We start from the raw sequence: 13271 nt of genomic DNA, 5'->3' as shown, positions 1-13271 counted from the left end.
CAGACACGGTTTATAGGACGTTCTTGCCTGCGCTTCAGGCCTTAAATCGCGGAACGGCGACAACGTGCTGCGACCATAACGGAACTTTAAAATTCGGAGCGCCGATTGCCAGAGAACAAGTTTCTCGGTGGCGCAATGACGCCGCAACTGGGCGAGATGGGCGGAGCCTCGAGAGACTAGCGTCCGTCTGAGCCAATCAGCGGGTACCATCAGCGCCGCAGCCCAATGGAGGTGCCCTGTGAGCACGCTGGGGGCGGGCCCGGTGCGTAAGACTTTTCGAGAAGACCCGCATAGAGCACGTTGTTCTCGGCCTCTCCCTGAGCTAGGCCAACTATGGCGGCGGTGAAGACCCTCAACCCTAAAGCCGAGGTGGCTCGGGCGCAGGCAGCGCTGGCAGTGAACATCAGCGCGGCACGGGGCCTGCAGGATGTTCTGAGGACCAACTTGGGGCCTAAGGGAACCATGAAGATGTAAGGCTGGGATGGCGGGAGGACGGGCCTAGCGGAGCAGTGCCCTTAAACTCGAGCCGCCGCCTTCGGGCCTTCGCTGGGACGTTTTCTACAATGTCTGTGCGGCCTCCCATCCAAAATGCCCAGTTCGCGCCTTTCGGGTAGACAGTCGCACCCACTTCCTTTGGAGGTAGAGGGTGGCGTGTGCACCTTTCTTTACCCAGCCCCGTGGCCCCGAGCTTACTAGGATGAGGGAGTAAGGTCCAGATTTCATGTTGTTTTTGTTACCTTATAGTTGGTAAATTAATGAAATTCACTGGGACGTAGCGCTTTACTTTGCTTTTAATCACCCCCGCGCCATTTTCCTTTTTTGTACCCGCTTTCCAAAAAGCGCTAGCCTTCGTGTCCTATATTCCGTTATGGCCTTCGTGGGACTTTTCATTATGTATTTATTTGGGTGCTGACTGATCTGCTCAGGCTGGCCTCGAGCTCACAGAGGTTCACTTGTCTCAAAAGAGGAAAAGAGACATCAGCAACCCTTCGCTTCTTTATGGAATTCTTTGTTGGGTTTCCATTGAGAGAAGTCACCTCTTGCTCATCAGTTTCTGCCCATTTGACAGGCTTGTTTCTGGTGCTGGAGACATCAAGCTTACCAAAGATGGCAATGTGCTGCTTCACGAAATGGTAAGAGGTTACCAGTGTAGGTAAAAAAAAAAAAAATCTCGACTTCCTCTTTGTTAGTGTTACTGTGTTCATCCCTGAGGTGGCTCATATCTTTCAGACAGAAACAGAGAAAATAGTATGTTGGGTGAAGACCTCTGGCTGGAGTCTGACACTTGTATTTAGGTCCCTGCTTTTTCATGAAGGGGGAGCTACTTTTGTAGTCTAGGCTAAAAGATTGTTTTATTAAAAGAAAAAAAGGCCAGGTGGTGGTGGCACAATTTAATCCCAGCACTCAGGAGGCGAGATAGGAGGATCTCTGGATTTAAAGACAGTCTGGTCTACAGAGCAATTTCCAGGACAGCCAGGGGCAGTTACAGAGAAACCCTGTCTCAAAAAACCAGAAATGCAACAAAAATCAAAGAAAATGACTTGATAGTCCAAACAGCGTAGCCAAGCCGGACAGTTTAAGTAGATGGCTTTAATTAAAAGAAGTCTGTCTTACGTTTTACCTTAGGTAACATTTTAAGTCATTTAAATAGTTCTTTTTCTACTTTCAGCAAATTCAACACCCAACAGCCTCTTTAATAGCGAAAGTAGCTACAGCCCAGGATGACATAACGGGTGATGGCACCACATCCAATGTCCTTATCATTGGGGAGCTGCTGAAACAGGCGGACCTCTACATCTCCGAGGTACACGTGATAATTGTTTCTGTGCTGTGTTGTTTGGTGGGCTCTTGGTGCAGATTGATGTGATTCTACCTGAGAGCACACCATAGAATATGAGATAGAGGTGCTTAAATCTGACCTTTGCATGTTTTTATCTTGGTCCAACATGAATGAATAAAAAGTCAACTATATATAAATAACTATGTATTTATATTTAACATAGAGCTCTGACTGCTTCTGGCCTAGTCTCTTTATTTATTTATTTTTTTTAAAATATTTCAAAATAGTGTGAATTAATTGAGATTACCTGAAGGCAAGATAAGCATTTACTGACAGCGGAATTTTAGGAGCCTGTTTTAGGTTTGGTATTGTGGTTTGCACAGTGAACACCCAAGTGCGCTTTGTGGTTCCCTTGGCCTTGACTCTGTGCTAGAGTAAAGTCTGTTCTTTTCCTCTGCATTGAAAGGAGTACTATGTCCTTTAAATGTATTCAAAAAATCAGCACATCATGTTACCTTGATTGTGTTAAGTATGAATGGCCCTGGTATCCCTTCCAGGGGTACTGAACTTAGTGAATCCAAATGTTGGCAGTGGTTTTGTAACTGTTTTGTTTATAGGGTCTTCACCCCAGGATAATAACTGAAGGCTTTGAAGCTGCAAAGGAAAGGGCACTCCAGTTTTTGGAACAAGTGAAAGTAAGCAGAGAGATGGACAGAGAAACACTCGTCGATGTGGCCAGAACATCTCTGCGAACTAAAGTTCATGCTGAACTTGCAGATGTCTTAACAGAGGTGTGTGATTAGCATGGCCTGTGCATGTGATGCATTGCACAGAGAAAATCTCCTATAAGTGTCTGTGCTTAGGTTGCACACATAGGGTTTTCACAGGAATGCTGTGTAAAGTAAGGCGTTCGGGTTGTTCCCTAGGTAGTAATAAAGTTATCCGTCTTCAAAGTGGAAAGATTGGGAGAATAACTGAAACTTTCAAAAAAATTATAGAGACTTAGTTTTTAGAAATAGATTGGTTCTGTTTCCACTCACGCACACACCGCATACATTTATGGAAACTGATGTTTCTCATGGTCTAATCAGAATTTGATTTTGTTATTTGTTTTAATGAGACAAGGTTTCTCTGTAACTCTGGAATCTGTCCTGGAACAAGCTCTTGTATCTGGCCTTGAAGGCACAGATATCCGCCTGCCTCTGCTGCTCGAGTGCTGAGATTAAAGGTGTGCGCCACCACTGTCTGACTAATCAGGTTAATTATCAATTCTTGTTTTGTTTTTGTTTTTCAAGACACGGTTTCTCTGTCTTGGAGCCTATCCTGGAACTAGCTCTTGTAGACTAGTCTTGTAGGGACATCTGCCTCTGCTGGGATTAAAGGCATGTGTCACCACCGTCCAGCTATCAATTTTTTCTAATACTTTGGAGCACTTTTCAAACTCGTCTGCTAGTTCTCTATAAATGTATTATGAAAAATTGTAGGCTAGGTGGTGGTAGTGCATGCCGTTAATCCCAGCACTTGAGAGGCAGAGGCAGGAGGATCTCTGTGAGTTCCAGGCTAGCCTGGTCTGCAACAGTGAATTCCAGTACAGCCAGGGCTGTTACACAAAGAAACTCTGTCTTGAAAAACAAAAAATAAATTGTTACAAGGTGTGGTTGTGCTTTTTTAGGGATATTGAGACTTTTTTTCCTAATCTTAACCCCAGTCCTTTTGCCTCTTCTGAAGGGCTGAGACTTGAGGTCTGTGCCACAGACTGTGCCCATGATGTGTTTGCAATAATAGGAAGGATGATAATTTTCAGACGATTGCAAGTTTGGGTTTTAGAAATATAAATTACTTCAGTCTTTACACTTGTATGAAGGTCAACTAAAGTGTGTCATCCTCTAAAAATTAAAGTTATCTAATGGTTATCTCATAGGCTGTGGTAGACTCCATTTTGGCCATTAAGAAAAAAGATGAACCCATTGACCTCTTCATGGTTGAGATCATGGAGATGAAACATAAATCTGAAACTGATACAAGGTAGGTAGCCTGATGCCTTGACATGCTTTCTAACCAAAAGTTTAACTGAAAAGTTACCAAGATGTTATAGAAATCAGTTGGCTTGCATAAAAGTTTATTGCTGTGTGTCTCTCGCCTAGTATTCGTAAATAGGAGTGGTGTAAATTTTCCTGTTTTATAGCTTAATCAGAGGGCTTGTATTGGATCATGGAGCACGGCATCCTGATATGAAGAAAAGGGTAGAGAATGCCTACATCCTCACATGCAACGTGTCCTTGGAGTATGAGAAAACGTGAGTTTATAGCAAACCCTTCATTTCCCCTACTGTAAAGACAGAAAGGGGCATGGGTTATATGTAGCTTGGTAGAGCACGTGGGCTAGAATGTGTCCGTCTGAATGCAGTCCCCTTACTCCCATTAAAAAAACTGAGGTAAAAATGGAAATCTCCCCCTTTCTATATGGTTTTTTTTTTTTCTTTTGTAGAGAAGTGAATTCTGGGTTCTTTTATAAAAGTGCGGAAGAGAGAGAAAAGCTAGTAAAAGCTGAAAGGAAGTTCATTGAAGACAGGGTTAAAAAGATAATAGAGCTGAAAAAGAAAGTCTGTGGTGACTCAGATAAGGGATTTGTCGTCATTAATCAAAAGGTAAGAATTTCACATTTTGAATTAGTCTTGTTTGTTTTCAAGGTGAAGGCTATTGAAATGTTTTATTTTTATTCAGGGGATTGACCCCTTTTCCTTAGATGCCCTTGCAAAAGAAGGCATTGTGGCTCTGCGTCGGGCCAAGAGGAGAAACATGGAGAGGTGAGTGGAGCCAGCTTCATACTTTGTAAGGGATTTAGAATTATTCCTTTTGCTCATCTGCTTGTTTTGGCATTTTGTTAGCTTATAGTAATTGAGCAAATACATTGATTTCATTACGACATACCGCAGTATATAATAAGCATAAATTCAGCTTGCAATAGTCAGTTCTGGCTTAACATGTGGTTCCCAGGGATTATACTCATTGAAGGACCTAGCCTTTAGTTTAAGGCCCTGTCACAGGCCTCCAAAGTTATCATTTAATCGCACTGTTGACAATCCTCAGCCTCCGAAGTGCATGGCTACAGATAAGCACCTCAAGTGCCAACCAGCAGAGTGCTGGAGGAAATGGCAGCTTTCAGAAACACTTAATGGCCTGGCGATGGTGGCGCACGCCTTTAATCCCAGCACTCGGGAGGCAGAGGCAGGCGGATCTCTGTGAGTTCGAGACCAGCCTGGTCTACGGAGCTAGTTCCAGGACAGGCTCCAAAACCACAGAGAAACCCTGTCTCGAAAAACAAAACAAAAAAAAAAGAAACACTTAATGTTCTTACAGAGGACATAAGTTCAGTTACCAGCATCTGCACAGGTTCATCTGCAATTTTAGCTTCAGAGGATCAAGTCCCTCTTTTGGCTCTCTTGGGCTTCTATGTGCTCAGAGAAAAATATAAAAAGTGAAATCAGGGGCTGGAGAGATGGCTCAGTGGTTAAGAGCATTGCCTGCTCTTCCAAAGGTCCTGAGTTCAATTCCCAGCAACCACATGGTGGCTCACAACCATCTGTAATGAGGTCTGGTGCCCTTTTCTGGCCTGCAGACATACACACAGACAGAACACTGTATACATACATGCATACATACATACGTATTTTTTAAAAAGTGAAATCATTGGCATTGACTACATTCTCTACCACTGTGATCATCATCACTGCCTGTCATCCTCTCTTCATTCTTTTTGACACTAAGTGGATTGAGGATAATTGTTCTTTTCCACATCTTTTTAATTTTTTTAAGATTTTATTTTTAAGTCAGGCCCAGCTAGCCTCAAACTCAAAAGAGATCTGAGTGATGTGATTGAAGGCGTGTGCCACTGTGCATCTGTCTTTTACGTATATGTATTGTGAGCATGCATTGGAACCCCTAGAACTGGGGAAGTTACAGGCGCTCAATCAATGTGTGTGCTGTGGGTTCACTTGGGTGCTATGCAAGAGACACTTAAGTGCTCAGTGATGTGCTGTCATCCCTGTGTGCTCCCCCCCTTTATTAGTTTTAGAGAAAGTAGTTGAAAATGGAAAATACATATTTGGGGTGGGGATGTACAGACTTAGGAGCAGCAGCTTGATGTATTTTATTTAACCAGCATATCTTGTAACATGAATCAAACTCTAAAGCTGGCTGTTGTTTCCTTGGGTGTATGTTGTCCCATTCTGTGGGCATACTGGTTGCTCTCACCTTCTGAGATTTTACATGTCTTATTTTGAGACAGTCTCACTATGAACACACTAACAAGGTTGGCCTCAACTTCACAGACCTCAACCTGCCTGCCCCTGAACACTATAATTAAAGGCATGAACCACTAGCCCAGCCACATGATGTTTTTGTTTTTTTTTTTTTTGGTTTTTCGAGACAGGGTTTCTCTGTGGTTTTGGAGCCTGTCCTGGAACTAGCTCTTGTAGACCAGGCTGGTCTCGAACTCACAGAGATCCGCCTGCCTCTGCCTCCCAAGTGCTGGGATTAAAGGCGTGCGCCACCACGCCCGGCTACATGATGTATTTTTAGCCATGACATCAACAAGACTTCTTTTGTCTAGAGACATTAGGATAATAGTGTGGTAGATGGGAATGCATACAAACTTGTAACACTGGCACTTGGGGAGAGGAGGCAGCCTACTGGTCTGCATACATATCTCAGCTAAACTTTTAAAATAAGAACAAGAGAGAAGGAAGGTTCCTGAGAAATATTCTCCCCACAGAACCCCATCAATATTCTGGTTTCCTTGTGTTTTGACAGCCTTGGTGGGGAGGTTTAAATGGAGATTTAAAAGCTCAGTTACGCCGGGCAATGGTGGCGCACGCCTTTAATCCCAGCACTCAGGAGGCAGAGGCAGGCGGATCTCTGTGAGTTCGAGACCAGCCTGGTCTACAGAGCTAGTTCCAGGACAGGCTCCAAAGCCACAGAGAAACCCTGTCTCGATAAATAAATGAATGAATGAATGAAAGCTCAGTTACCAACTGAGTTACAGTACATGGGAAGGGATTTGATTTAAAATGCAGTTTCTTCTAGAATAACCAGAGCTCTTATGCAGAGAAAGCCTGTTTTGAAAAACCAAAATAAATTAAATAAAATAGACTTTCTTCAGTTGGGCAATGGTGGTATATGCCTTTCATCCCAGTACTTAGGAAGGAAGAGACAGATCTCTGGGTTCGAGGCCAGCCAAGACTGATACAGAGGGAAGCCCTGACTCTAACAAAGCAACAAAAATACACTTTGATAGTGTCATTCTGAACATTCTTGAACATAACCGACATGGCTTACTATATTTTTGCATAATGTGCTTCACTGTTACAGGCTGACACTTGCTTGTGGTGGGGTGGCTCTGAATTCCTTTGATGACCTGAATCCTGAATGTTTGGGACATGCGGGTCTTGTCTATGAGTATACCTTGGTAAGTATTTTCCTAAAGACGAGTATTGTGTTTATCAGTGGTTGGGTAGAAAACTACAAACTCAAAATCTGATTTTTTGTTTGTTTGGGTTTTTTGTTTTGTTTTTTTTTGGTTTTTCGAGACAGGGTTTCTCTGTGGTTTTGGAGCCTGTCCTGGAACTAGCTCTTGTAGACCAGGCTGGTCTCGAACTCACAGAGATCCGCCTGCCTCTGCCTCCCAAGTGCTGGGATTAAAGGCATCCGCCACCACCGCCCGGCTTCAAAATCTGATTTTTTTTCCTAATAAATTTTGTTTGGGTTTTTTTTGGGGGGGGTTATTATTATTATTTTTAGTTTTATTGATATTCACTGAACTCTACATTTTTCTCTGCTCCCCTCCTTGCCTCTTCCCTCCCCGTTCAATCCTCCCCCGAGGTCCCCATGCTCCCAATTTACTCAGGAGATCTTGTCTTTTTCTACTTTCTACTTCCCATGTAGATTAGATCTATGTAAGTTTCTTAGTGTTTTCATTTGCATTTCTCTGATGACTAAGGATGTGTCTTTCATCTCATCCATTTTAGATTCCTCTGTTGAGAGGTCTCTGTTTAGGTCTGTACTCCATTTTTTTATTGGATTATGTAATCTTTTGGTGTCCAGTTTCTTTTTTTGTTGTTTTTTTTTTTTTAAACATTTATTTATTATGTATACAATATTCTGTCTGCGTGTATGCCTGAAGGCCAGAAGAGGGCACCAGACCTCATTACAGATGGTTGTGAGCCACCATGTGGTTGCTGGGAATTGAACTCAGGACCTCTGGAAGAGCAGGCAATGCTCTTAACCTCTGAGCCATCTCTCCAGCCCCTGTTGTTGTTGTTTTTTTGTTTGTTTTTTGTTGTTTTTCCAGACAGGGTTTCTCTGTGGTTTTGGAGCCTGTCCTGGAACTAGCTCTTGTAGACCAGGCTGGTCTCAAACTCACAGAGATCCGCCTGCGTCTGCCTCCCGAGTGCTGGGATTAAAGGCGTGCGCCACCACCGACCGGCTCTCCTGGCTTTTCTTAACAATTTCATGTGTTTGTTCTGAGACAGGTTCTCCCTATATTGCCTGGGCTGGACTAGAACTCACAAGGGCTTTTTGACTTCTCAAGATAAGGGTTTCTTTGTGTAGCCCTGGCTGTCCTGAAACTTGCTTTGAAGACCAGATTGGCCTCAAACTTAGAAATCCTCCTGCCTCTGCCACCCACAGGCTGGGACTAAAGGCATGCACCACCACCATCCGACTTGTGTAGGGCTCTTTCACTGAATTTGTTCCAGGTTGCTTGCATGAGGGTTATTTATTGAACCTGAGCAACTTAACAGTGGTTATACCATTTTGATAAAAATGACTTCCTCAGGCTGGAAAGATGGCTCAGAGGGTAAGAGCGCTGGGTAATCTTCCAGAGGTCCTGAGTTCAATTCTCAGCAACCACATGCTGGCTCACAACCATCTGTAATGAGATCTGGTGTCCTCTTTTGGGCTACAGGAATACCTGCAGACAGAACAGTATATATACATAATAAATCTTTGAAAAATTATTTCCTGATATATCTTGGTGCTTTATATGTTAATTGGAATAATGACTGTCCTATTACTCTTCCATATACTCAATCCTGTGTTCTTTGCACACTACTCTGTTTTTACTTCTTATGTGTTGGGTTTTTTGTTGTTTTAAGGCAAGGTTTTACTGTGTATGCTTGGGTTACCTGGACGTCATACAGACCTGTCTGCCTCTGCCTTTAAGTGCTGGGATTAATGCTATGTACCACCAGGCCTGGGGTAACCTGTTTTGACAATTTCTCTTCTCCCAGGGTGAAGAGAAGTTCACCTTTATTGAGAAATGTAATAATCCCCGTTCTGTCACATTGCTGGTTAAAGGACCAAATAAGCACACACTGACTCAAATCAAGGATGCTATAAGAGATGGCTTGAGGGCTGTCAAAAATGCCATTGATGATGGTAAGAGCCACACTATATTTACCTTGTGTTTTTTGTTGCAAGTCTAAAAGGCATGGCTGAATACTGTGTTCTTTAGTCAGTAATTTACACAGCCAGACACCATGCAAAAGTAACGTCTTCCTTTAAAATGATTGGTATGCTGTTTTTTATGGTATATCATTATTAAAAGTGAGTACAAGTAAGTGATTAAAATTGGTGGCTCTTGAGCTATCAATTACTGAGTTATGGTTAGGTAGGACCATTTTGCTATTGGTTTTTATGCTTAAGAGGCAGGTCTGTGATGAGGTATTGCCTGTTGGTATGGCACATACCTAGCATATATGAGATCAGCATTTCCATCGCTAGTACTGCAGGAACAGGTGAACTGCATATAACTAACTAATCACAGGTGAAGTCATAAGAAGTGCTTAATGTGTATGTTTCTCCTTACATGAGCTCTAAACTTTTGTGTTTACTGGGTTTTCTCTTTTTCTCCATAACTTAGCATTTCCTTTCCTTGTCCAACAGGCTGTGTTGTACCCGGTGCTGGTGCAGTAGAAGTGGCAATGGCAGAAGCTCTGATTAAATACAAGCCCAGCGTGAAGGGCAGGGCTCAGCTTGGAGTCCAGGCATTTGCGGATGCCTTGCTCATTATTCCCAAGGTTAGAATATTACCTTAGTTTTATTTGCTGACAGCCTTTGGGCTAGAGTTGGTTGTAAATATTAGTTTCCTAAACTGTGTCAGGCAAGACAGGGTGGCACATGCCCTTAATCCTAGCACCTGTGAGGCAGGGCAGGCTGATCTTGGCCAACTGATGTACATAACATTTCAGGCCAGCCAGCAGTGTTTGTAGAGTTTAGAAGAATACCCACCCTACCACACCCCATGACAGACAGCCTGAAAATCTCTGCAGCTGTGCAGAGGAGAGTGGAGGAAAGAAAGGGGGAAAGCCAGCATGGAGGTCTGTCACAAAGTAAGGACCAGTAGCCACATGGCAGGGAGGGAGGCTAAGTGGACAGATGACAGCTGCGTGGCGCCAGCCTGGGAAGCCGTTGTCTGTATGGGTTGTGCAAGGATGGGCATCAGTCTCTGAGGTGCGTATTTATGGTGAGGGTTTATGACCAGTGCTTTGTTTTGCTGGGCTTATTTGGAGAGTCAGTCAACAACTCCCTGTCCCCTGGACGAGAACGTGAATGGTTCTGACCCCGTGCCTGCAAACCACCACCTCAGTTATTGGTAGGGGGGGCAGCTAGGGTTTTTATTTAAGTGGAAATACTGTTGGTTTATTGTAGGCTTAACATTCTATTCTCAGTTTGTCTTTTCAAGAATTAAATCTGTTTGCTAGGTTCTTGCGCAGAACTCTGGTTTTGACCTTCAGGAAACACTAGTCAAAGTTCAAGCTGAGCATTCAGAATCGGGTCAACTAGTGGGTGTGGACTTGAACACAGGTGAGAATGTACCTTAATTGTGGGGTGGAGCTGAATGGAGTAAATGACAGACTGAGGAGTCTTGGTGTTTTTCTGGTTGGGTACCAGTGACACATAACTGGACTGACTAGATTCAGGCATAGAGTGGATATTTTAATTGGTGGAGTAAAGCTAGTGGCATGGTTGTATCCCTGCTTTTAGTCCCTGTATCACAAATATGCACATAAAAGAGGCCTACCGTCCGTACTGACACTTAGTAGAAGGTATTGCTGGAATGAGGAGTCAAAAGCCCATTTAGTGTAGGTCAACAGGAACGTATCAAGAACAGGAATATCTAGATGTTTGGTAAGCAGTGAATACTTTGTAAATCATTTTTAAAGAGATCAAGCACACACCAAAGATATTTTGGAGAGGAGCAGTGATTGGGGGACAAGAGCTAGTTCCAGGACAGGAACCAAAAGCTACGGAGAAACCCTGTCTCGAAAAATCCAAAAAATAAAATTCTGAGGGGCTGGAGAGATGACTCAGTGGTTAAGAGCATTGCCTGCTCTTCCAAAGGTCCTGAGTTCAATTCCTGGCAACCACATGGTGGCTCACAACCATCTGTAAGGAGGTCTGGTGCCCTCTTCTGGCCTGCAGACATGCACACAAACAGAATATTGTATACATAATAAGTAAATAAATATTTAGGGGGGAAAAATTCTGAGGTTGACATGATGCAGCCTGTGATCCCAGAGCTGAGGTGCAGGGGCAAAGCCTGAAAGCCGTCTTTGGCTACATAGCAAAACACTGCCTAAAAATACTCTAAATTGGCCCTTGTTTCCTATTCTAGAATTGGCAGGTTTTGTTTATAAAATAGAATGGTGGGTTTTTTTTTTTTGTTTTTTTTTTTTTGTTGGTTTTTCGAGACAGGGTTTCTCTGTGGTTTTGGAGCCTGTCCTGGAACTAGCTCTTGTAGACCAGGCTGGTCTCGAACTCACAGAGATCCGCCTGCCTCTGCCTCCCGAGTGCTGGGATTAAAGGCGTGCGCCACCATCGCCCGGCCTAGAATGGTTTCTTGAAGAAGACATCTGATGGGGGCTGGAAAGAGATGACTCTCGGTGTTTTAGAGCACTGGCTGCTCTTCCAGAGGTCCCAAATTCAATTCCCAGCACCCACACAACAGCTCAGAGCTGCCTGTAACTCCAGTTCCAGGGGATCTGACACCCTCAAACAGACCAACATGCAGGCAGAACACAAAAATGCATGTGGATTTTTATTTTTAAAAAGGGGATCTGACAATACGTAGTTTCAAGATGTGGTCTTCTGCAGGTGAGCCGATGGTGGCCGCAGAGATGGGCGTGTGGGACAACTACTGTGTGAAGAAGCAGCTGCTCCACTCCTGCACTGTGATTGCCACCAACATTCTCCTGGTGGATGAGATCATGAGAGCTGGGATGTCCTCTCTGAAAGGTTGAAGAAGTCTCCCTTGTCGCTGCATCTGTAATACTACAGGCTGACGTGGGGAAATGGTCGTTTTTATCCAAGCTTCAAGTGATTTGGAAAAGAAATTTTCTTGTCCCAGTTGAAGAAAAGGGAACAGGACATTTGGAACCTATTCAAATTATAATACTGTAAAAAAAATTTTTCACTGTACGCATAAAGCAGACACACTGAACAAGAGGTTTCAGCTACAATGATACAAAATTACATATTAAGATAAGTGTGTTGTCTACCTTGTTCCTTAAATGTTATTTGAAAAATTGTAATGGTTTTCTTCTAAACAAGGCATAGTGGGGCTGTAAGCCTAGCACTTTGGGGGAAAAAAAGGTCAGGGCATTAACTCGGGCTGCAGGAGACCCCCACTCAAAAGATTTTTTTTTAGCGGATGTATTATAAATTAGCCAACTAACTCTGTTAAACATGTAAGATTCTTACCAGTGCAAAACACATGTGGTTAATTTATGGTTTTCATAGTGTAATAAATACTTAAAGGTACTGGATCATCCACACTTCTGAAGTAACTGCTAAAAAATACTTCCCTCAGAAAAGTGAATTTGAGCCAGGCGGTGGTGGCGCACGCCTTTAATCCCAGCACTGGGGAGGCAGAGACAGGTGGATCTCTGTGAGTTCGAGGCCAGCCTGGTCTACAAGAGCTAGTTCCAGGACAGGAACCAAAAGCTACGGAGAAACCCTGTCTCGAAAAATCAAAGAAAAAAAAAAAAGAAAAGTGAATTTGAGGTTATCACATGGAGGCTGGGGCGGGGATAACAATTCTGAAGCCCCGTTGCAAACAGCTTGAGAACACTAGCGGCAGAAACAGTTACAAGGATCACAGCCAGAATACAGCTGAAGAATGAAGACGGGTGAAGAAATACAGCAATTTTAGGCTGTTTTCAAACCTTTTAAGTTTTAGATTTTCCCATCATACCTGTCACAAGTTTTGTCAACTTTTTTTCATCTAAATACTCTTGGTTTCCGTGTATATGATCTGTTATATATGCCATCTTCCCAAATGGAGTGTTGTGGGGGGGCGGTCCTCAGTATTCTCTACAATGATTGAAATAAAAATGTGAAACCTGGCTGGGCGTGGTGGCACGCGCCTTTAATCCCAACGGGAGGGAGATGCTCCAGTGCTACAAAGACCCTGTCTAGAAAAACACCCCAAA

General features: G+C 43.4%; 1 protein-coding gene and 2 non-coding genes across 3 annotated transcripts; all 3 read left to right on the top strand.

Annotated features, from left to right (window-relative positions):
• Positions 1-72: 72 nt before the first annotated feature.
• On the top strand, positions 73-13185 carry Cct6a (chaperonin containing TCP1 subunit 6A). Its single transcript, XM_057764808.1, has 13 exons — positions 73-470; positions 1070-1133; positions 1670-1804; positions 2398-2571; positions 3702-3805; positions 3966-4076; positions 4268-4427; positions 4504-4586; positions 7150-7246; positions 9069-9216; positions 9724-9857; positions 10542-10644; positions 11935-13185. The coding sequence occupies exons 1-13, from the start codon at positions 334-336 to the stop codon at positions 12078-12080; spliced, it is 1596 nt and encodes a 531-aa protein (XP_057620791.1). The 5' UTR covers positions 73-333; the 3' UTR covers positions 12081-13185.
• LOC130872308 (small nucleolar RNA SNORA22) lies at positions 2156-2289 on the top strand. Its single transcript, XR_009056916.1, has one exon. It is a non-coding gene; the product is annotated as a small nucleolar RNA SNORA22 (small nucleolar RNA).
• Positions 9267-9396, top strand: LOC130872305 (small nucleolar RNA SNORA15). The gene has a single exon (XR_009056913.1). It is a non-coding gene; the product is annotated as a small nucleolar RNA SNORA15 (small nucleolar RNA).
• Positions 13186-13271: the final 86 nt, after the last annotated feature.

This window comes from Chionomys nivalis, chromosome 3, assembly GCF_950005125.1.
Source record: "Chionomys nivalis chromosome 3, mChiNiv1.1, whole genome shotgun sequence".
Lineage (NCBI taxonomy): Eukaryota > Metazoa > Chordata > Mammalia > Rodentia > Cricetidae > Chionomys > Chionomys nivalis.
This window is presented reverse-complemented; position numbering and strand designations above follow the sequence as displayed.

Excerpts from the sequence above, each read along its gene's own strand:
- Cct6a (XM_057764808.1), top strand. The coding sequence starts at position 334 with ATGGCGGCGGTGAAGACCCTCAACCCTAAAGCCGAGGTGGCTCGGGCG. Across the intron at positions 1,805-2,397 it reads CGGACCTCTACATCTCCGAG|GGTCTTCACCCCAGGATAAT; the intron begins GTACACGTGATA and ends TTTTGTTTATAG. Across the intron at positions 9,858-10,541 it reads CCTTGCTCATTATTCCCAAG|GTTCTTGCGCAGAACTCTGG; the intron begins GTTAGAATATTA and ends TCTGTTTGCTAG.